Source organism: Myotis lucifugus, unplaced genomic scaffold, assembly GCF_000147115.1.
Source record: "Myotis lucifugus unplaced genomic scaffold, Myoluc2.0 scaffold_8, whole genome shotgun sequence".
Lineage (NCBI taxonomy): Eukaryota > Metazoa > Chordata > Mammalia > Chiroptera > Vespertilionidae > Myotis > Myotis lucifugus.
Window position 1 is genome coordinate 4,773,812 of NW_005871056.1, and position 23,503 is coordinate 4,797,314.

General features: G+C 42.0%; 1 protein-coding gene across 2 annotated transcripts in view; it reads right to left on the minus strand.

Annotated features, from left to right (window-relative positions):
• Window positions 1-23,503, minus strand: part of CPNE4 (copine 4) — a 348,126-nt gene that overhangs the window by 260,778 nt on the left and 63,845 nt on the right. For both annotated transcript variants that reach the window (XM_014450787.2, XM_006083699.3), the window contains one exon: window positions 316-496. In XM_014450787.2, coding sequence (XP_014306273.2) covers window positions 316-496 — 181 coding nt within the window. The remainder of the gene's footprint in view (window positions 1-315; window positions 497-23,503) is intronic.

A 23,503-nucleotide genomic window follows, 5' to 3' on the forward strand; every position in this document is an offset into this window, starting at 1 on the left:
AGCTCTTGGAACAGTGCCTGACACTTGATAAGTATCCATTCCAGTTTAGCTAATATTAAGTTCTCCCTCAAAAAATAAAAAATAAATGTGGTGTGATGTGGTCCCTGTGAGGCAGTCCTCCCTGCCCTTCCTCAGGGGCCACTATGTCCACCAGGAGCACACAAACGAAGGGCCAATGTCAAAATACCCACAGCTCAGAAACAGCCACATCCAAACCTCACGATTCAAGCAGAATCACCATCGTCTTCCTTTCCAGAATTTTTCATCTCATCAAAATAAACCACCGGAGGGACGGGAAGGCTTGGACATGCCTACCTCGAACCACTGCCCGTGCGACTGCATCTTGAGGATGACGCAGGGGTCTGGTTTGGAGAGGGCGTCTCTGTCGGAAATGCCTTTGCAGGCCACACGCAGCTCCACTTTGGTCAGGCAGGGGCTGTTAAAGATCCCCAGCGTGTTGGCCGCCGACTCGTAAATGTTGCTCATCTTCTTCATTCTGTTTTGGGCAAGAAAGAGAGGAAAAGAGACATGCCGATCAGCGCAGTATTTGTCAAAGGATAACACCTCTCAATCACCACTTAGGAAATCTGTTCAAACACTGACTATATTTACTATCTCATGCCCCACCCCAGTGGCATAGTGCCAGTGAAGTAAACAAACAAAACAAACAGAAAGCAGGGGAAAAAAGGAAAAAAAGCCTCAACAGGTGTTGGTGTACTTGGCTAAGAACACTATTTTCCTATTCGATTTGCATACCTTGCATAGTAAAAAATTTTAGCCTGTGAAATAACATGAATGAATCAGTGCAATAGACTGCAATCTGTAATCTGATTCTATATTAAGAGCATCGATTGTGTGAAATTTTACAGGTTTGTTGGTTAATCAATTTAATCACTTTCCGAGTTTGACCTTCTGTATGATGGCACAGAGATGTAGGCTGTCCCGCCTGAAGAGACGTCCCAATGTCCCTTCCCTAAGCCCTGGTCCACCTTCTCAAGATGCCTTTTCAGCAAACCAGCTCCAAGAGAGAGGCCCTGAATCTGATTTCCTGCCCCAAGTGCCCAAGTCCATGCTCCCCTTTCCCTTCCAGCTCCTACCTGCAACATCGAGATTCAGAATCAAAGGGGGGGAGGGGGCGTGGGCGCGGCGGAGCAAGAGGATGAATATGTGAGAGAAAAAGCTCAGAGCCTCTGGTTCTGGACTCATGGGAACAACAGCCACAAATAAGCTCTGCAGGGCCCCTCCCCGTCTCCACGTGATAACCTTTCAACAGCACTTTGTACCGGGAGGGCCAGGGCTACAGGGGCCCCCAGAGGCCACCAACATGGCCCTCCCTCTGAGGAGGACTGACCTGTAAGGACATTGAAAGAGTCTTTCAGAAGCAAAATTCAATATCTTTCTTATGGAATTCTGTTTCCTTATAGATTCGCTGGGAAACCTGCAATGGCTTCTCCAAGTTCATAAGGCATTCGTCCCCTACAGTGGAATCTCATCATCTATAAAATGACTATAATCCCTCTATTGACTGCCAGCTCATTGTTGGCTAGTTTCCTGTTGCTATGGCCTGAATATTTGTGACCCCTCAAGATTCAAATGTTGAAATCCTAACCCTTGAAGGTGATGGCATTAGAAGGAAGAGCCTTTGGGGGGTGATTGGGTCATAAGGGTAGAACCCTCGTGAATGGGCTTAGAGCTCTTATAAAGGAGACTCACAGAGCTCCCCAGGCCCTTCAACCATGTGAGGATACAGTGAGAAGTCTGTGTCCCAGAAGAGGACCTTGATCTTGAACTTCCAGCCTCCAGAACTATGGCAATAAAATTCTATTGTTTATAAAGCTACTCAGTCTGTGGTATTTTGTTATAGCTGCTTAGATGGACTAAGACACCTGTTAGTTTTGCCTAAAGGGGTGCATAACCAGAGAAAGGAGGAGAGAGAAAACTGTTTAGAACTCTGTAACAGCAGTGTCATCAATTCAAGGGGTCTTAGAACCCAGTGTGCCTACTCTGATGATTTCAAACACTGAGCACTTGATGAGTTAAGGATGGTGGGCCTACAGCACCCATATTTTTTCCCCAATTCCTACTTTGACCATGAGCAGTGGCCAAGTCCCTACATGACCCAGGTCCTGTCAGGCAACCCTATCTCCCAGGGTCCAGCTCTCCCGGCACTTTGGGATGTTTCCTCCTTTGCTCTTCCAGGCTTAGGACCATGATAGCTTCTGCAAGGTTTAAGCTGAGCATTCTAGAGAAGATTCGGATACACTCGATCAATTGAACAGGGGACAGAAAGGAAGCGAAGGGAGTAAGGAGGTGGTCTCAGCAGGAGTCCAGCTTCAGTGTGGTTCCCAGGGAAGCTCTGGAGCATGAATTGTGCCATGGGTTGGTCCCACCTTAAGGAAAGGGTCCAGCCTCTCGTAGCCTATGTCAATCAGTCATGCTAGGGAGGCAGAACCTCTTAGGTCCCCCCACCTCCATTGGCTGAGAGCAATCAGCCAATTCTCCAGAAAGGGGCAGCTGTGAGCCATTAGCAGCTAACATTACAGCCATGAGGGGTGAGTGTACATACTTGATAAAGAGGATCTGGGCAGAGTATCAACATGGTCTATTTTACCACAGTGGTTAGTCTCTGAATATATATATGGAACTCTTTTAGGTCAGGGACTTCTCATACTTTACTGCATCCCCAATAGTGTTCAACTTGAATACAGTAGACTGATGATGAAACAACATAACCCTCACTTCTGGGGGAATATGGTACAGGAGAGAAATGTGGCGATACTGAAAATAAAGCTCCCAACATTTTACAGTTACTCCTGGCTTATCTCCCTGTCCATGCACAAGTCAAAGCCCTGACCAGATACATTGGCGTTCATGAGTTCCTCTGGCTGCTGAGAGGTAACGGCAGTCCTGACCTTGACTTTGGAGGTAGTACATAGGCCAGCGAAGTCAAATTGTTTGGCCTTGGCCAGGCAGAAGCTCACTGCTGAAAAGGTGGTCACAAAATATGGCTCTGTCAATGAGTGACGAGCTACCTCCAGCCCCAGATAAGTGAAGTAAACAAGTAATTTCACACTCTGTTAGAGAACAGGATTAAAATATGGCCAGATTATCAATACATTTTCCATGGCCTATTTAAAATCCTCTTTGTGGCCTTTCATAAAATGTCCTGGTTTTACAGAGACTGTCTGTTGAGAATTATTTTTGATGGAATCTGACTTTTGGCCAATATTAAAATCAAATTATAATTGTCCTTTCACTCAGATCATTTAAGTTATAATAAAGCCACTACTTCAGCATATCCACACTCTCTTAACAGGACAAACTGATCCTGAAACTTAATTAGTTTCAGAATGAGTTGCAAACACAGCCCAGACAATAGAGAGCTCAAGAGGGAAGAGAATCAGTGGGAGTTCACAGGGGAACCAATTGAGCAGAGCTTGTCTAAGAACTGTGTTAAGAATAAGTGCATAATCACTGTTCTGCTTGCTTTGGCATTATTTGGCCTTTTTAAATGTCGGGGAAGTATGCTAGATGTCTCTATCACACAACATTTCCGTTCCTATTCAAGAAATATGCACAGGGCACCTGGTACGTGCCTGGTGCTGTGCTGAAGGCTGGAGGCCCTGGACATCCCATTCAGTCAGCTGAAGATGGACCAGTTGCTATTCATCCAGGACTTGTTGGTTTATTTCATATTCAACATTCCCTGATCTACTGTTGGATCAAGAGTCTATCTCTTCGGTGGCAACGGCTGAGCTAGACACTGTAAAGGATGGAGACATGACTAGAAAGTCCATCTGCCTGCCTACAGGTCCACATTCCGGGGCACTGCTGCTCGGACTGTAACATGATCACTTGGAGAGCTTGTTAAAATGCAGCCCGTGTTTCCTAGGATATAGAGTCTGGTGTGGGCCTGAGATCCCGCTCCTGGGTAGCCTGTGGGCGATATTTTGAATAGCCAGGTGGTTGAGTACAAACCAAGCTTCTAGAAAATAAGGCAAACAGCCCCAAAGTTTACTTTAAGGCAGTGGTTCTCAACCTTCCTAATGCCGCGACCCTTTAATACAGTTCCTCAAGTTGTGGTGACCCCCAATTTCATTGTTACAAATTGAACATAATTAAAGCATAGTGATTAACCACAAAAACAATATGTAATTATATATGTGTTTTCCGATGGTCTTAGGCGACCCCTGTGAAAGGGTCGTTCGACCACCAAAGGGGTTGCGACCCACAGGTTGAGAACCGCTGAAAGGTCAGACACTCATATATGAGATGCAGAATGACACACACAGGATAAGAGTACAGATCTAGCATCACAGTAGTTGAGGCTAACCCAAGCTCTACTACTCATTTGTGTGACTTCCGTCAAGTTACTTGAATCATCTGTGACTCCGTTTTAGCATGTGCGCAATGGGGAGAATAAGAGCTTCTACCTTGTAGAATTGTCTTGCGAATTAGATGAATTAATCCTGATAAAGTCCACAGAAAGTGCCTGGTCCGTAGTGAACATTCAGTAAACGGAAACTATGATAGTACTTTTTAAAAACTACACCTCCAGGTCCACCATCTAGGCCTTAACCCTTCTGCTATTCTTGCCTCCCTATGGGAGAGCTACTTAAGAAGACTTACAAAAAACTGGCAACTGGAGGCTTTCACCACAGAACAGGTCCCCAAATTTTCTTGACTTACCTGGTTCCCCTGAATGTCACACTGCGTCTACCCCTCCTTCCCTCTTTCTGTCTACCCCCCAAAACATCCAGCACTCCTCTCTCTCTCAATCCTCTACTTTCACATTCTTTAGTCTTTTCTTTTCTTTCATAGAGTCCATTGTTTTGTAAATTAACCTGCCCACTAGATTTCATCTCACAATTTTAATCATTGCTTACCCTGCTCAGCACCCACCCCCACCTCCCAGTTTAGCAGTACTAACACCTTTTCTTTCCAAGAGAGTGGGAAAGGAAGACAAGCTATGAATGCTTATTCTTTCTGTCCTCATTAAGCATATAATGCTCTATAGATTTCTTTTAAAAATAGCTTGCTTTCTTAGCCACTAATACATACTACACTAATGATACACCTAGAGACAATCTCTTGAGATAGGAATTGTCAGCTCCGTTTCACAGACATAAAAAATGAGCCCCATGGTGGTTAGTGACTTGCCCCAAAGTCATAGCTGGTTAAGTAAGAGGACCAGGATTTAAGCCTGGATCTAATGAACTCCAAAACACGTGTGTTTTTTTACCATTCCTTACAACATGATTTACATTCGTAATTTGCTTAACAATTATTTTCTTTCTGGATCATGCAAAGGCAAACTTCGGCCCCGATCCAATCTTAATACGCCACAAAGACATAGTTACGTGCATTGTTGATTAAGTATGAGATTGCGCTCTGGCTCTAAAAATTCATTCCCCACCCCCTTGACTCCAGAGGCAGGCCAAGTCACTTCTAGAAGAACTCTGTAACAGTAGCCTCATCAATTTGAGGGGTCTGGGAACCCAGTGTGCCTATTCTGATGATTTCAAGCACTGAGCACTTGATGAGTTAAGGATGGTGGGCGTGCCCGACCAGCATGGCTCGGTGGTTGATTGTTGATCTATGAACCAGGCGATCACAGTTCGATTCCTGGTCAGGACATAAGCCCAGGTTGCAGGCTCGACCCCTGGGGGGCATGCAGGTTCGCTCTCATCATTGATGTTTCTATCTCTCTCTCCCTCTCCCTTCCTCTCTCAAATCAATAAAAATAAAGATAAAAAAGCATGGTGGGCCTACAATACCCAGAAACCCAGAGATAAACCATGTGATGACAAAAAACCATGATTCTAATGAATACGAGTCAAAATTGACAATCTGTGTATGTGAATGTTTTTCTGAAATGCACTACGCCAAATCACTCAAGTGCAGTAAATTATTATTTCTGCCATTTCCTGACCTTTCTAATTTGAGACAACAAAGAGACCAAAAAGAAGAATCCAGCAGAGATCCTATTTCCTGAAAAATCAGCTTTCTTGGGAAACTGTGCATAAGGAATCAGATGTATCAATGTTCCAGGAACTTCCAGGCTCACATTTTTTCTCTCTAACAGTGAATCATGAAGATGAGATTTTTCTAGAAAGCAATTATGTCCACTGCATCTCATTCATATTAATTTTATAACACTCAAATGTCACCCATTTTTAGGAGAACTGTATTATAAATTTAACTGGATAATTATAAAGGGTGATAGAAAGTGTTAAAAGGAATACTTGAATAAAATATCAAAAGAAATCATACGAATGAACGTCTCCTCCTGTCATAGCCCCTCCCTTTCCTACCATCCCAAAGGCAATTACAGCTCCTGTGTGAGAAAAAGAAAATTTAGATGAGGCTTTTATTACTTTTGGTACTGAAATAGTTTCTTCCTGTTTCTCAGGCAACTAAATTTACTCAGTAGAAAGAACAAATCCCACCAGTCTTTTTTGTTCAGTTATTTTCCATCTTATTATAATCACAGGTAAGATTCTTCTACTCTTGTCATGTTAACAGGAAGCTGAGAGCTCACAAAATGGAGTTTGTGTTTCTGGTCACATATGTGTGGCTAAATGTAAAGGGAGGAAAGGAGCAAGATTATTTTTATGTTCAACAAACAGCATCTGAAGCCAAAAGCCAATTTCCGTAAGAAAGCATAACTGATCTACTTATGGGTCTTGCTCTGCTTCTACACCTTCTCGTGTAAGACCTGCTTCATCTGCTTTGATTGACATCCTAGCATTAGCATGCTTTTGCTTACTTGGCAGCAGACAACATGTAGTGCTTGGGGGAAAAAGAGAGGGTTGAATAAATGACCAAATGGAAAAAGGAATACCTCTTGAGACACAGAACACAGCCTCTAATTCAGCACAGGCCAAAAGAAATCTGATAAGGGAAATGTTCTATCTTTTATGCTGTCCAATACCGTGGTCACTAGCTGCAGGTGGCTATTGAGCACCTGAACTATGGGTAGTGCAACTGAAGAAATACAATTTTAATGATATTTCATCTTAATTTAAATAGCCATCTGTGAAGAATGTATGCACCTCTATGTTCATGGCAGTGCTATTTACAATAGTTAAGATCTGGAAACAGCCCAAGTGCCAAGTAGATGAGTGGATAAAAAAGCTGTGATACATTTATACCATGGAATACTATGCAGCTGTGAAAAAGAAGGATCTCTTACCCTTTGAGACAGCATGGAGGGACCTGGAGATTATCATGCTAAGTGAAATAAGCCAGTCAGAGAAAGACAAGTATCACATGATCTCACTTATATGTGGAATCTAATGAACAAAATAAACTGATGAACAAAGACCCAGAGACTTGGAAACATGGAATAGACAGACAAATCTCAAAGAGAAGGGGGGTGTAGAGAGGGGGGGGAGACAGGAAGAGATTAACCAAAGAACTTATATGCATATATGCATTGCCCATGTACATAGACAATAGTGCAATGAAGGCCTGGGGTAGGGTGGGGACTGGGTGGAGAGGGGTCAATGGTGGGGGTGGGGGGCAGGGAAGGGCATCTGTAATACTTTCAACAATAAAGATAAATTTATAAAACTACTGAAAAATAGAGATTACTCAGCTGCTTTAAAAAATAAAATAAAAGCCTAGGAAGCAAACAAGGCAAATTCTCATCATCACAGACCACTGGCAAGAGATGTTCATGGCCAGGGAAACTCTTTCACCCTTAAGATTCCTAATATGCAACCTGACAAATAATTACTGAGCAACTACCATGAACCCAACACTCTATCACATGCTATGAAGGACACCAAAACATTAAGATGTGGTCACTGCCTCTGAAGGACTTTCAGTGGGACCGAGTAGATGAAATAACTTATTCATGGAAGACACTACAGTGTGATATTTAAATGTGTAGGCTTTTGAGTCAGACAGCCTAGGTCCATGTCCTGGATCCATGACTTACTAACTGTACAGCTAACTAGAGGCAAGACATACTTTGGTTTCCCCCTCGTCTGCAAAATGGAACTAATAACAGGACCTACTTTTGCATTAGTGTGAGGATTCAGGAAGTAACAACACTGACATAAAGAAAGTGTTAGGCAATCATTATGTTACAGGTGTTCGTGTGAAAACGATTTCTGCAAGTAGATGTATGATGAATTGCTAAAATAATTAACAAAGACAAGTTAAGTGATGATAAAGCCCAGAAGAGATACAGATGCTTTGGTCCAAAGTCTGGTGAAGAGAAAAGAAAGGCAATATTTATCAAACAGACTTCTTTATGCCAGAACCAGTATTAGGTGCTTTACACTGAACCATCACTATGTTATCTGTAAATGGAAGAGACAGGTCTTTAAGCTAAGCCCGAGAGCTTGCTCTGGATTTGAAGAGGCTAAGAAAAGAAAAAAAGGCAATGCCAACTCATATGGTCAGCCACCAAAAAATGGCAAAAACAAAGCAGCAGCATGCTGTGTCTGGAGGACATGAGATGCCCAAATGGATAAAAGCAACACCTGGGTGGTGCATGGAGTGGAAAGTGCATTGGAGACCCACGCACATGAACGTGTGTCCTGGCTCTGACATTACCTACTTGTGACATAACTTTGCCGACCCTCAGTTTTCTCATTCTAAAAAAGAAGACAGTAATAGTTACCACCCAGGGCTATTTGGAGTATAGCCCAAGCTCAATAATGAACACAGCAGATTCTACAAAAATGTTATTTCTGTTTCTCCTGTCCCATGACTCGGAATATAGCAAAGACCCAAATGCTCCCACACTCACGTTTCAGATCATTTGAGAGAGCTGTGATTTAAAGATTAATCATTATTATAGAGCAAGACTCCAAATTAAAAATCAGTTCCTATTAAGTGATTCATATATTTTGGTTTGGGTCAAAACTTGAAATTGAATAGGTTCGATTATAATTTAGACTGGTTTATTGTACGTGTGGGATTTTTTCACAAGTTCTATAAAAAAATTAGCTTCTTGTGGGGGGAAGGTTAAACATTAGCTAACTACATTCTCACTTGAAAAGTCAAGAGTTTAGTTCAAATTAGAAGCTTACTATATATAACTTTTGCTTTATCACCATCCTCTTTCATGGTAATAGTAGAACCAAATAAGCAAAGGTAAAAATCTGTGTGTGTGTGTGTGTGTGTGTGTGTGTGTATACACCTGTGTAAAATCTTCTCACCAAACATTCCATCTGTTCCCTTAGCACTCCTGCAGTTAGGCAGAGCCATGTGACTAGTTCTGAGAAGTAAAATGCTTCAGGACGAAGCATAGAAGAGCCAATATATATACCCTCTAGCTATCCTTTCCACTGTCACATTGACCAAAGAACACCTTTATTAAGACAGTGGAGTGACAATATCAAGCATCTGCCATCACTGAGTCACAACTAAGATTTGGAAACAGCCTAAGTGCCCCTTAGCAGATGAGTGGATTAGAAAACAGTGGTACATCTACACAATGGCATACTACGCTGCTGTCAAAAAGAACGAACTCTTAACATTTGCAACAGCATGGATGGACCTGGAGAGCATTATGCCAAGTGAAATAAGCTAGTCAGAGAAAGATAAATATCACATGATCTCACTCATTTGTGGAATATAATGAACAACATAAACTGATGAACATAAAATAGATCCAGGGACATAGAAGCATCAAACAGACCGTCCAACCTCAGAAGGAAGGCAGGGGAGGGTGAGGGAGGGGGTAAGAGATCAACCAAAGAACTTGTATGCATGCATATAAACATAACCAAGGGGCTCTGGGAATCTTGTTTGCTTTGTAGTTGTTCTACTTGCTTTTCAAAGGATCATGCAGCTGTCTGATGTTAAAATCTTGTTTCCAATCGTGCTAGCCAACATACAGACATGAACATTTAACTCGCCTCTCTATAATCCTTCAGTGACTCCAGGTACTTTTAGAATTAAAAATGCACTCCCTGGAACAGTACACAGAGCCCTCCCACCACATCTCCACAAGTGCCTTTCCTTCCAACCAATGCAACTGACAGACATGCCATTTCCACACATTCACGTGGCTCAATCACAACTCCTAAGACAATGGGTGGGGGGGGGGCGTGTAGGCTGGGACAGGGGTCGGGAGCAGGCTGGGAGATGGCAATAGGGGGGAAAAGAGACATATGCAATACTTTCAACAATAAAGAATTTTTAAAAAGAAACAAAAATGAACAATTGATGATTTGAAGCAAAATTACTGGAGTAAATACACCAATAATTTAAAGTTAGTAATAAACTAGTAATAATAACAATGCTAATAACAAATAGTCTTAAAAATAAAGATATGATCAGTAAAAAATAAGGAAAGAATATTCATGAGGAAAACAAATGGGGTTACTAGAAGATTAAAAAAAAATTTTGAATAAAACAAGCGAGGGTTTTTGAGGAAGGGAAAGAGGAGAACTCAGGAAAGGACGCAGGTCTTCCGGGTCAGTTACCAGCCTCTGGACCTTCCCTGGAGAAGCACACCCTATTATAGGTTCAGCTATTTTAAGCAAGAATAAAGTATTTTAAAGTTTGTATCTGCAAATCTCACTTTTTCAAAATGTCAAAGACTGTTAAGAACATTCTTTTAAACTCAGTCTCCCAATTTGAGTGAGAAATTTTCCATTTTGTTCCTGTCTCCAAAATTCCTTTAATACTCTAAAAAAAGAGTAAATATTTAAGTCAGGTTTTGAAGGATGGGTCGTAGTTCTTAACGCAGGCAAGAGAAAGGAAAACAGCACACCACAAACACGGAATAGCCTGGGCAAATGAGTGGAGGCCTGAGCTTGGAGTGGTGGTGGGGGGGGGGGGTTTACAATCGTGAGTGGTCTATGTGGTTAGACTGTAGTGTGGAGAAGAGAGAGCAAGACTGAGGGGAGGCAGGACTGAAGGAACTTGTACGCCTTGCAGCTAACAACAGTATCATTTACTGAACAGTCATTGGGTTTCAGTGATTTTGCCTCACAATTTATTTTCTTTTGCATTTTAAATCTCACAACAACCTTACGGGCCGTTATTATTCCCATGTTACAGATGGGCAAACTGAGGCTCTGGGAATCTTGTTTGCTTTTTAGGCATTGTTCTGTTTGCTTTTCTTTTTTTTTTTTAATTATACTTTTATTGATTTCAGAGAGGAAGGGAGAGGCAGAGAGAGATAAAAACATCAATGATAAGAATCATTGATCGGCTGCCTCCTGCATGCCCCCCACTGGGGATTGAGCCTGCAACCTAGGTACATGCCCTTACCGGAATCGAACCCGGGACCCTTCAGTCTGCAGGCTGACGCTCTATCCACTGAGCCAAACCAGCTAGGGCTCTGTTTGCTTTTCAAAGGATCATGCAGCTGTCTGATGTCAAAATCTTGTTTGTTTCCAATCGTGCTAGGCAAAATACAAATGTGAACATTTAACTCGCCGCTCGATAATCCTTCAGTGACTCCAGGCGCTTTTAGAATTAAAAACACACTCCCTAGTACAGTACACAGAGCCCTTCTCCCACCACATCTCCACAAGTGCCTTTCCTTCCAACCAATGCAACTGACACGCTATTTTCCACACATTCACGTGGCTAAATCACAACTCCTAAGGCATCTCATTGCCATTGCTGAGTTCTTCATCTGTTTACCACCCCAGACTGGGTGCTCTCTGAGGTATCGGGTGTGTCCTATTTATGTTTTTATCCCATTTTCTATTCAGTACCTGGTTCAAAATGAGGACTCAATCAATGTTTGCTGAATGGATGAATAAGTGGATGGATGAATCAATCAATGAATGAAATCATCTTTATGTTCCCCTATGGAAAACAATCCTCCAAATACATTCAGCAAGAGAGTTTACACTCTGGTCTAGATACGAACCAGAGTTTCATTTTTCTCTGCCTGTCCTCACTCCGCATCCCATCTCCCCGCCATGGTTTTCTGGCTTTGTCTCTGGAGTAGGAGGTAGAGGTAGCTGGGTTACATTTAAGAGAACATTCATTCAAGGGCAAGCTTCCAAACAGGCAAGGAAAGTAATTTCATTTTCTTTGCTGTTTGTATTGTTGATGTCACTTAGCTTTATATGTAAAAATCACTCAAAAACATATTAGATGCATACATAGGACCAAAGCCCAGAAGAAAATACGCTACAATATGAATCTATCTCAGAGTCATGGTATTATAGGCGATTTAAATTTTCAGTGTTGTACATTTCTGTATTTTCTAAATTGTAGATAATAAGTATGCATGCATTACTTTTGTAATAAAAATGCAATAAAGATTATGTTTTAAAGCATTAAGTAAACTCTACACACATGAGTTGTTGCATAATATTCACGTTTAAAATCTAGAATAAGCATGTATTAATTATACCTATACCAGTGAATCAAATAAGGTATAATTTAAAATGTATAAGTTTGCTCTTCTAAAAAAAAATTGCCTGCAAATAAAATTGGGATTGTATTTAAACAAAATTTTATAATTCATGGCTTATATCTACTAATACTTGGCTAGGAAATCTTAAGGGAATTTCATCACGAAAGCAGCCCAAACCTATTAAAAAGAACAAGCCCTTCTAGCCAGAAACCCCCACTGCCCGTATTCCTTTGCCATTCAACAGCAGGAGCTGCCCATCTGTCACAGACAGAGGTCTGAGAGGGCAATGGCACCCTGGCAGTGACTGCCCACAGCAAGCATCCCAAAGGCCATCTCAAGGCCCGAGGCTGTGTCCAGGTGGGCGTGCCTGAGGCGTGATCTCCATGTGTCTCCAATCTGTGCCTTTTCCATGTTTGCACTTGACCGTGCTTGTTAAGGGAAACACATTGGAGTGACTACTATGTGGTCCACGCTCACTCCAGGCCAGACTGGAACAGATGGAAGAAGGTTAGGTCTCCCAGGCATAAGCCAGGGGAAACTGTCGTTCGAGAAACTGTTGTTTCCCTGACACCTCTGTCAGGGTGTGGAAAAATTAAAGGGAATGAGCAGCAGCTGGCTGCACTAGCATCCGCATCGAAGCCTGGCTTCTGGTATTGATGATGAATAACAAGGCTCTGGATACAGTCCGGGGAGAGGGCCAATCCTGGGACAGTGGAGGGAAAGCTGAGCTGGACAGTCTTCTAAACATTGACTGCAAAGGAAGTCACTCTGATTTCCGGTGTCCTTTAAACAAGCATCCCAGTCTCTGGGATGGTTAAGATTTTTCAAGTTAACCAGACTTATATGTCATACATCCTGCCAACCTCTCCTTTCACTCCTGATCACCAGCCCCCAACATGTGTGCATACACACAAGATTTGCTGTGTTCCAGGGATACCCATGAGTTGACGGCTGCATTTACTCTTTGTTCATCCATTTGAGCCAGATAAGAAGCACAGATACCATCACTTTATTACAAACTAAGCCCACGAGGGACCAGAGTTTCCCAGGAAAGACCAAGATGTGAATAACCTTTGGAATCATCTAGGTCTCTGATTTCCTGTCCGCACCCTTGTATCAGTACACAGGTGTTGACGGAGAGCTGAGACAAAGATAATGTCTCGGCCCTCGTGGAGTGTTAGAGCGCCTAGCAGGGAGGCAGTGTTCAATAAGCACTTACTGAATTGATCAATAAAACAACGTTGACCTTAAGTGTATTGTTCAATGCATTATCTGTTTTCTTCTCTACTAAGGGGCTGGTCAGCAGGAAGCCAATCTTGACATTATTCCAAGCCAGCTAAAATTTCCGTTCTCCCTCCTCCTCTCTTTCTTCTCCTATATACTTAACATGCTGGCTCTCTCCCTAATATAGCACATGCTCTCCTGTCTTGTAATTATCTGTTCACCGATCTGTCTCCTCCATGCTCAGGTGAACCACGTGGCAGACTATGAATGCTCCGATGATGGACCCAACACCTCATTCAGTGTTTGGCACATTCTAGACACTCAAGAAATATTTGTGAAATGGATGAATGAATGACAAAGGGGACCCAAAAGATGCTTCTGAGTTACACAATCTGGACCAGTTTTAGCCAAGCTCAAGTTTTGCTGGCAAGCTCTCAGCAACTGTGAACAGCACTCCTTCCTTCCCTGTCTGCCTAATAGTAACAATAACCATATGGCTAAATGGCCCTTAATGTGTGCCAGGGATTGTTCTAAGCACTTAAATTAACGTCTTCAATTCTCACAGTAAACCTGTGAGGTGTGTATGTATGTTTGTATATATTTATGTATGTATATATTATTATTATCCTACTTACAGATGATGTGATTGAAGACCAAGTAATGCAAATTAGCCAAAGTCACATGGTTACTAAGTATCAGGGTCTGACATCAGAGCCTGTTCTTAACTGTTCGCCTCCCTTCCATGGCCCTTTCCACTCTACCAACATCGCCTCTCTCCTTCCGTTTCATCTATGGGTTCCTAACGGCTGAGAATTTAGAACAAGGATTTCACTAATATAGACCCCAGTAGTTTCTGGGTAGCTCCTACCACAACCCTAGGCCTAATTTAAGGGATAAACAACTAAAGAATGGGTACACACCCTCCAAAAGTTTGCCAACCCCTCCTGTGTTTGTGATCTCTTTCATGGAGACACCCGCCAGGTTGTGAACCCACTCATAATAATCTGTTTTGAACTCCCCTTTTGCTGGAAAATAAACAGGAAACTAGAGTAACTCTTTATAATGAGGTGAAAGAATTAAACTAAGCCATGAAGATGCTTTGCCAGACATCTATAATGACATCATCTCGGGCATGCAAGAGAAAACCTGTCAGGTAGGTGGGGATTTCAGTTTTGCCTGGTATCTCATTTCTACCCCTCCTCCATGTCTTCACATCTCCTCCATTAGGCAGTGCCCGTGGCCCCCCAGGACTTCCTCGCAGGCCCCTACCACCTGCGGAGACCCGCCGCCTTGGCAAAGCTCCCAATGCAGTTCTGCACATTCTCCCTCCTTTCTCAGTTTACCTTTTCTGTGATCCATTCTCTCCTGCCTAACCATTCCGTTAAAAAGCCCTCCCACTAATTAGCCATTCTATCAAAATGCATATTTCTACTCCTTACAAAAATTTTTAAAGCTTTTTAAAGATGTATTTTTATTGATTTCAGAGAGGAAGGGAGAGGGAGAGAAAGATAGAAACATCAATGATGAGAGAGAATCGTTGATCGGCTGCTTCCTGCATGCCCCCTACTGGGTGGGGGATCCAGCCTGCAATCCCGGGATATGCCCTGACCAGGAATCGAACCCTGACTTCCTGGTTCAAGCACTGAGCCACTCTGGCCGAGCTAAGCTTTAATTGAACACTCCTGGAGTTGCAAAATGAATCTGCATTAACAACACTGACAGGCTTCTGAGACCAGAGGGACCCTTTTCACAGGAGGTACTATTCTAGTGTGTCTTTATGAGCAATGGCTGGAGCACCAATGGTCCATGTACACGCAGGGCAGGTCCCCTTGGCTTCAAGTGCTCTTATTGTAAATGTCCTGCGGAGATTTTGCAAGTGGGCACCTAACATGCCCCACCTTGGAGATTCTCATCAGTGACTCCACTTGACTCAAAGAGAGTCGAGTTACAGTATTGGCACTTTACGATGGACATTAACAAGAGGTCATGGAAAGGGCCTTAACTTTCTAGTCAGATAGACCTCATCTTGCAATCTAGCCCGTGTTAGTCACAGGAAACAGATGGCACATCCAAATCAGGGTAAGTGTAATGCAGAGAAACGTCAAGGGGCAGTGTTGCAAAAGGACAACAGGATGAACAGGAACCCAGAGGGATCGAGTTATGTAGAAAAAAACTGGGTTGAAAAGAGCAGGGACACAGCCAGCCCAGAGTCACCTTACAGGAAAGAAGCCAGGGGCATACACTCCCTGACCTCATCCTTTCTTCTGATCGCCTTCTGGGGCTCACAATTTTTAAGAAATGTATTGAAAGCCGAAGGACTTAATTTATTGGTGTGGCTATTTATGGGGCAGTTGTAGTAACTGTGATAACAGACATAAGGATACCTCAATGCACGACTTTCAGTGGCTCCTTTTACAAAGACTGCAATGGGGATAGTGCTCCCTGGAGTCAGGCAATAGGACAGCCCTATTAAACACTTAGCACAGTGCCTGGCAGAGAGTAAGCACTTGGTGAGTATTAACTCCTTTACCTCTTTCCATCAGGACAGACTAAATTAAAAGCTGCCAATTATATGTAGGTCCCTTTGGGTCTTCATATGTAGGACCCTAAGGAGCAGAGCTGCCACCCTTCAGATAGATCATCTCTTCCCTGAGGTGGCAAAGAACTTACTGAATGGTGGGGAGCTCTCAAACCTGATGCCTGTAATGACAGAATTTTTCAGAAACAGGTGCTTTTGAATTTCCTATTTCCCATCTTGTGCCTTTGCCTCTCTCACAAGGTGGGGGAAGGCAGATGAACTGTTGCGAGGTGAGAAAGAATGAGCTCACACACAGGAAACTAAGGGTGTTGATTAGAAATATCTCCAGTCAATGCATGGCCCAATACTTCATACAGGAAACATCACTACCTGGTATTTTAGCAAAGGCAACTTACACTTACTCATTCCTCACAAATTTCAGGGCAGCTTCAATAATGGTATGAAGTACAGCCAATGAAACTTGCTCTACCAATCAGACTGATAGAATCATTTGGATATCCTCCTGAAACCCAAGCAACACTGAGCAAAATCCTCAGCATATGAGTAGTGAAAATGTCTCAGGAAATGAAATGAAAATAAATTCAGTGAAGGAGAAACTAACTGGTGGTCCCATTTAATTAAAAGGTTAGGGAGAAACTGAAGTCCCCTCAAATAGAATAGTAACCTTATCTTGACCAAGAACACTATTTTGCCAAGGAAACTATATTCATCAGAGAGTAAACTCTATTCCTAATGACCTCAGCATTAAGCATCAGACCCATGGATCCAGCAACTGTGCTTATGGGACCTGCACCAGTGTTTATGGCTTATATGGCTTTTGAGGATCCCTTCAACCCTGAGGGATAAAGAACTTGAGTATTTCCCTCTAATTGCAGAGGCTATGTCACCATCCCCATTTCATCCGTCACCTTCATTTTGCTCCAACCTTTTTACAATTCAGAAAATAGTCCAAGAAAATCAATCTGAAGTCAGCATGTACTTATTCTGGTTACTGAGATAAATACAAGGTGTAATGGACAAAGGGGCCCAACAACTGTGCAGCTATGGAGAAATTATTTCTACGGGCTTCAAATTTCTTATCGGTGCAACAGATGTTCACATTAGAGCTATAAAGTACTTTCCCATCCTGACATTCTATGAATCCAGGAGAGAGGAAACAATCCCCTTAGTTCCTACATCTCAACGTTTATTGCCTTTTAAAATGCTATTTCTTTTTTTTCTACTTCTGGTTTGGTACCATGATAGAAGTGAGCATCAGTATGATATGGCTTCAGCTACCACAGTGAAAAGCAGTGTTCCCAATGACCATAGTAGTCAGAGGACAGGAAGGTTCATGAGACTTCCTGAATGATGTGGCTGTGACTATCAGAGAATCTCACATGTCAGCTAATGGGTTTGGAGAGGAGGACAGGAGGTCTCGGAACCGAGGGTTAACGGTGTAACAGAAGTATAAGCATGCTGACAATTTGAAAGGCCTCATTATCATAAAATCTGCTGGTTCTGTTACAAAGTCACATATAGAACCCTAAAGAACAACTGGCTATCTGATATATGACAGATCAGGCCACTAAATATCTATGTCAAAGCAAGGCCGAGTCCAAGTCTCCTTTCAATCATCCAGTAAACAGGTATCTACTGAGCCGCTGCTTTGTGCCATGTTCTGTGAGAAATGCTGGTGAGTAAGTGAAAAACAAGATGACCCAGATCCCATCCTCATGATAGAGACAGACATTTAATAAATAAGTATACAAATATGCACCTATATAATTGAATAAAGGTCACAAAGAAAGGGTACAAAGTATGGTGAGATTTAAAAAGGGTATATAAGAGGGGTACCCTTTGGATCAGAGAAGGATTTTCTAAGGAAGGGGCATTGGAGTTGAACCTGGTGGCTAAGTAGGAGTCAGCCACATAAAGAGTTGATGAAAGAACATTCCAGTATATGCAAAGTCTCCAAGCTTGCCTGTAACTAAAGTTAGTCAAGTGGCTGAGGAGGAAAATGAGGATTGAGAGACAGTCAAAGGTCAGACCATACCTTGTAGACCACATTGAAGATTTTGGATTTTAAATCTGACATGAGTGACATGACATATGTAAATCAATAAAGAATCACTCTGGAGCAGTATAAAAAGTGGATTGGGGTAGAGCAAGAATAGAAGTGAGAAGAATAATTAGGTGGGCAATACAGACATGAAGTTAGAAAGTGGTAAAAGCTTAGACTGAAGTAGTAGCAGAAGAGAAGGGGAGAAATGGGCAGATTTCGAGTGGGGGTGGGAAACTGTCGGGTTTTGTGAAAAATGCGATATGTGAATAGAAGATGAGGAAGATGATCAAGTGATATTGCTTATATTCATGGCATGACCAACTGAGAAGAGAAACACTGGGAAAGGAAGCAATATAGGGGCCACAGATGGAAATCATGAATTCTGTTTTGATAGAACTTTGTTAAATGCTGCTGTGAAGTCACTGAAGATAAGGACTTAAAGGTGATGATTTGAATTTAGGAAGAACAAGACAAGGATGCCCACTCTCACCACTTCTATTCCACGTAGTATTGAAATTTCTAGCCAGGAAACCAAAAGGCATACAAATCTGAGAGGAATGAATAAAACATGATCTAATACAGTGGTTCTCAACCTTCCTAATGCCACGACCCTTTAATACAGTTCCTCATGTTGTGGTGATCCCCAACCATAAAATTATTTTCGTTGCTACTTCATAACTGTAATTTTGCTACTGTTATGAATCGTAATATAAACATCTGATATGCAGGATGTATTTTCATTGTTACAAATTGAACATAATTAAAGCATAGTGATGAATCACAAAAACAATATGTAATTATATATGTGTTTTCCGATGGTCTTAGGTGACCCCTGGGAAAGGGTCGTTCGACCCCCAAAGGGTTCGCAACCCACAGGTTGGCGACCCACAAGTTGAGAACCGCTGACCTAATATATAGAAAACCCTGCAGCCCACCAAAAAAAACCCAACTGTTAGAACTAATAAACAAATTCAGTAAAGATGCAGGATACAAAATCAATATACAAAAATTAGTTGTTTCCAACACTAACAATGAACTGTCAGAAAGGGAAACTGAGAAAATAATTCCTCTACAATAGCATTGAAAAGAATAAATTTACTTAGAAATAAATTTAACCAAGGAGGTAAAAGACCTATATACTGAAAAAACTACAAGACACTGATGAAAAAAATGAAGGCACAAATAAAAGGAAAGATATTCAATGTTCACAAAAATGGAAAAATTAACATTATAAAATGCCCATACCATTCAATGCTCTCTGCAGATTCAATGCAATCTCTATCAAAATTCCAATGACATTTTCACAGAATTAGGAAAAACAGTCTTAAAAGTTGCATGAAACTACAAAATGCCAAGACAATCTTAACAAAACAAAAAAAGCAAAAAGCATCATGCTTCCCAATTTCAAAGCTATAGTAATTAAATAGTATGGTGCTGGCATAAAGACAGACACATTAAAACAGATTTTTTGAATTGACACCAGAAGTGTAGGCAACAAAAGCAAAAATAAACAAATGGGACTACATCAAACTAAAAAGCAAGAAAATTATCAACAAAATAAAAAGCAACAAGTAGAATGGGATAAAAATATTTGCAAACCACATGTCCAATGAGGGGGGTTAGTATCCAAAATATATAAGGAACTCATACAACTCAATAGCAAAAAATACCCAAATAATCCAATTTAAAATATGGGCAAAGGACTGGGATAGATATTTTTCCAAAGAAGCCATATAAATGGCTAACATATACATAAAAAGATGCTCAGTATCACTAAACATCAGGGAAATACAAATCAAACCCAGGGAGATAATCACCTCATACCTGCTAAGATGTCTATTGTCAAAAGACAAGAGACAAATGCTGGGGGGAAAAGGGAACCCTTGTACACTGTTGGTGGGAGTGTAAACTGTAAAGCCATTGTGGAAAGCAGTATGGAGGTTGCCTCAATAAAGCAAAAATAGAACTAATAGATGACACAGCAGTCCTACTTCTGAATATGTAGCCAAAGGAAATGAAATCACTGTCTTTACTCCCATGTTCATTGCAGAACTATTCAAAATAGCCAAGGAATGCATCCTGCATCTTTACTGAATTTGTTTATTAGTTCTAACAGTTTTTTGTTGTTGTTGTCTGCAGGGTTTTCTATATATTAGATCACGTTTTATTCATTCCTCTCAGATTTGGATGCCTTTTGGTTTCCTGGCTAGGAATTTCAATACTACGTGGAATAGAAGTGGTGAGAGTGGGCATCCTTGTCTTGTTCTTTCTAAATTCAAATCATCACCTTTAAGTCCTTATCTTGCTATTGAGTTGTGTGAGTTTCTTATATATTTTGGATACTAACCCCCCTCATTGGACATGTGGTTTGCAAATATTTTCAGGCTTTAAAAAGAAAAAATCCTGCCACTTGAAACAACATAGATGAAACTGGAGGGCATTATGCTAAGTGAAGCAAGCCAGATAGAGAAAAGTAAATATGGCATGATATCATTTATATATGGAATCAAGGAAGGAAGGGAGGGAGGGAGAGAGGGAGGAGAGGAGGGAGGAGAGGAGGGAGGGAGGGAGGGAGGGAGGAGAGGAGGGAGGGAGGGAGGATGGAAAAGAAAAAACAAAAATAGGACCTTCAGAGCCCTAGTGAGTGGTATGCTGGAGCGGCTGGCACTGGAATTGTGCAAGCTGGTTGTTAAACACAGCCATTATTAAAAATTAATTTATCTAAATATAAAATTACATTATATTTAAAACAATGGTAATAAATACTCTAGTGATATTCATCACTTCCTAACTGTTTTACTACATTTTACTGTTATCTATGCTCTTACATTTATTTTATATGAATATACATAAATAATATACATATATAAATTGTAAATATACATATATAATTTAAAATGGTGTTCTGTTGTTACCATGGTAGATTGAAATCAGCCATGGTGGAACTCTTCACACCTCAGAATTAGGAAGCGCTACGAATTAGAGTTTTTTACGTCCTTTCTTATTTTTTTAAATGTTTTTATTGATTTTTAGAGAGAGAGGAAGGAAGAGGGCTAAAGAGATAGAAACATCAATGAGAGACTTCAATCAGCTGCCTCCTGCATACCCCCTACTGGGGATTGAGCCTGCAACCTGACCATGTGTCCTGACCAGAATCAAGCCAGGGACCTCTTGGTTCATGGGTCAAAGCTCAACCTCTGAGCCACACCGGCTGGGCTAACTCCCAAAGTTTTAATCTTGTTATATTCTTCATTAAAATTTGTAATCTTTTATTATAAACTTGAGGATACTTTTGTCATCAGGAAGAAAACATATTTTTAAAAGTCACTACTGTTCTCTAGCCACACTGATCCAGGATCGGGTGTTAGGTCATCCTGCATGCAGGGCAGTCTCTCCTAGTTCAATGCCCTGTCCTACTTTGACTGAGTTGGGATGCAACATAACCACACACTGCAACTCAGTGAGAAACTGCTCTCTCATCTATACCTGCTCTCAGAGCACATCCCCACTAGAGTCATACTCTTGTCAGAACCCATCAGGGCATCTTATAAACTGTAAAAACAAAGAGAAGCAACCCTTTCCACAGCGTAATAATGTCTCCAGGGCTGTCAGCCTGATCCTGGGACAACAATAGCTTCTTGAGTTGAGTTGTGGGGATTTGGAAGAAGAAAAGTCTCCACAGTGTACACTAGCATGACCTGCATTCCATTCAGCATCAGGTCCACAGGAAGGAGACCCTTATTGTAAAATACTCTAAAGAGGGGCATGCGCAGAGCCTCTGTTATCAGCATAGTTATCAAACTGCTGAGTAGGAAGTCATTTGACCCGGGGAATGTGTAGGTGTAAAGGACAAGGCAGATATTTAAAATACTTAAATTCTGATTCCAACCTTTCATTGAGGCATCAGAACCCATAACAGGGAAATAATCCCCCCAAGTGTCAAAGCCCTTTCAGACCTCCTGACTTCCAACTCCCTCACTTATTCACCCACCAGGTACTGGTTCAGGTGCTGCTAACTGTGGGAGGCACTGCAGAGGGTCAAGGACTGGATTTGTTGCACACAGCCCCTATCTTTGAGGAGCTTACTCTAGGTGAGTTCCGAAGTCAAATGATTCTACTGAATCTTCTGTCCCAGAAAGTGGATGAGGCAGAGAACTATTAGAGATAAAGTTAAGGTGGAGAAATTGCAAAGCTAGAGGGCTGGAGGTTTTATTCTATTCACGAGGATGTGGAAGCTTCTAAACACCGCACTATTGGTTGGAGGGAGAAAGATGTGAGTTAGGGGCCGTAGTTGTTGAAGAAAGGAAAGTATGATAGAGTAGGATAGAAAACAACATGGGTGTGATAAGCAAATAATGGGACTTCAAAAACAAAATATACGACGTCTCAGAGCATGAGAAAGACCAGCAGAGTCCTGGCAGGGTGATTTAGTAAGAACGGTAACAACAGGAATCACATTATAGAGTTATTTTTAGATTCCAGGCATTCGAAATGCTGTATCTCACGTAGTCCTCACTGCAACTCAGGGAAGCAGGTACAAATGAGCAATGAGTAACTCAGAGACCAAGTGATTTTCCCTGGTTCTTGCTCTTGGTGATGGAGCCAGTGTTTGAATCCAGGCAGACTGACTCCAGAAGTCCATTTCTGTACACCACACCAGTGATTCTCAGAGCGGTCCTTAGACCAGCTACATTGGCATCACATGGGAACTTATTAGAAACTAGAGGCCCGGTGAGCAAAATTCGTGCACTGGCGGGAGGGGTCCCCTCAGCCCAATCTGTGCCCCCTTGCAGTCCAGGAGCCCTCAGTGGATGTCCAACTGATGGCTTAGGCCCTCTCCCCATCCTTAGCACTGCTGTGGAGGTGGGAGAGGCTCCCGCCACCACTGCTGCGCTCGCCAGCCATGAGCCCGGCTTCTGGCTAAGGGGTGCTCCCCCTGTGGGAGTGCACTGACCACCAGGGGGCAGCTCCTGCATTGAGCGTCTGCCCCCTGGTGGTCAGTGTGCATCATAGCGACCAGTCCTTCCGCCGTTCGGTCGATTTGCATATTAGCCTTTTATTATATAGGATGCCCATATCCAGGTCCCCACCCCAGAGCTGCTGATTCAGAAACTGGAGCTGGGACCCAGGAAGCTCCTCTGGGGGATTCTGACACTCTGGATGCTTTAGAACCACTGCTCCATCCCAAACTCTGAAATCAAACATTTGGAGTGAAATTCCAGCTCTCTTATGAACAGCTGTGTGATTTGGCAATATACTAGTATGTTCCTTTCTAAGCTTTAATTATTCTGTATGCAAAATGGAATTAATAATAAGCACTCACATTCCCAGTCCTGGAAGGGTTTAAAAT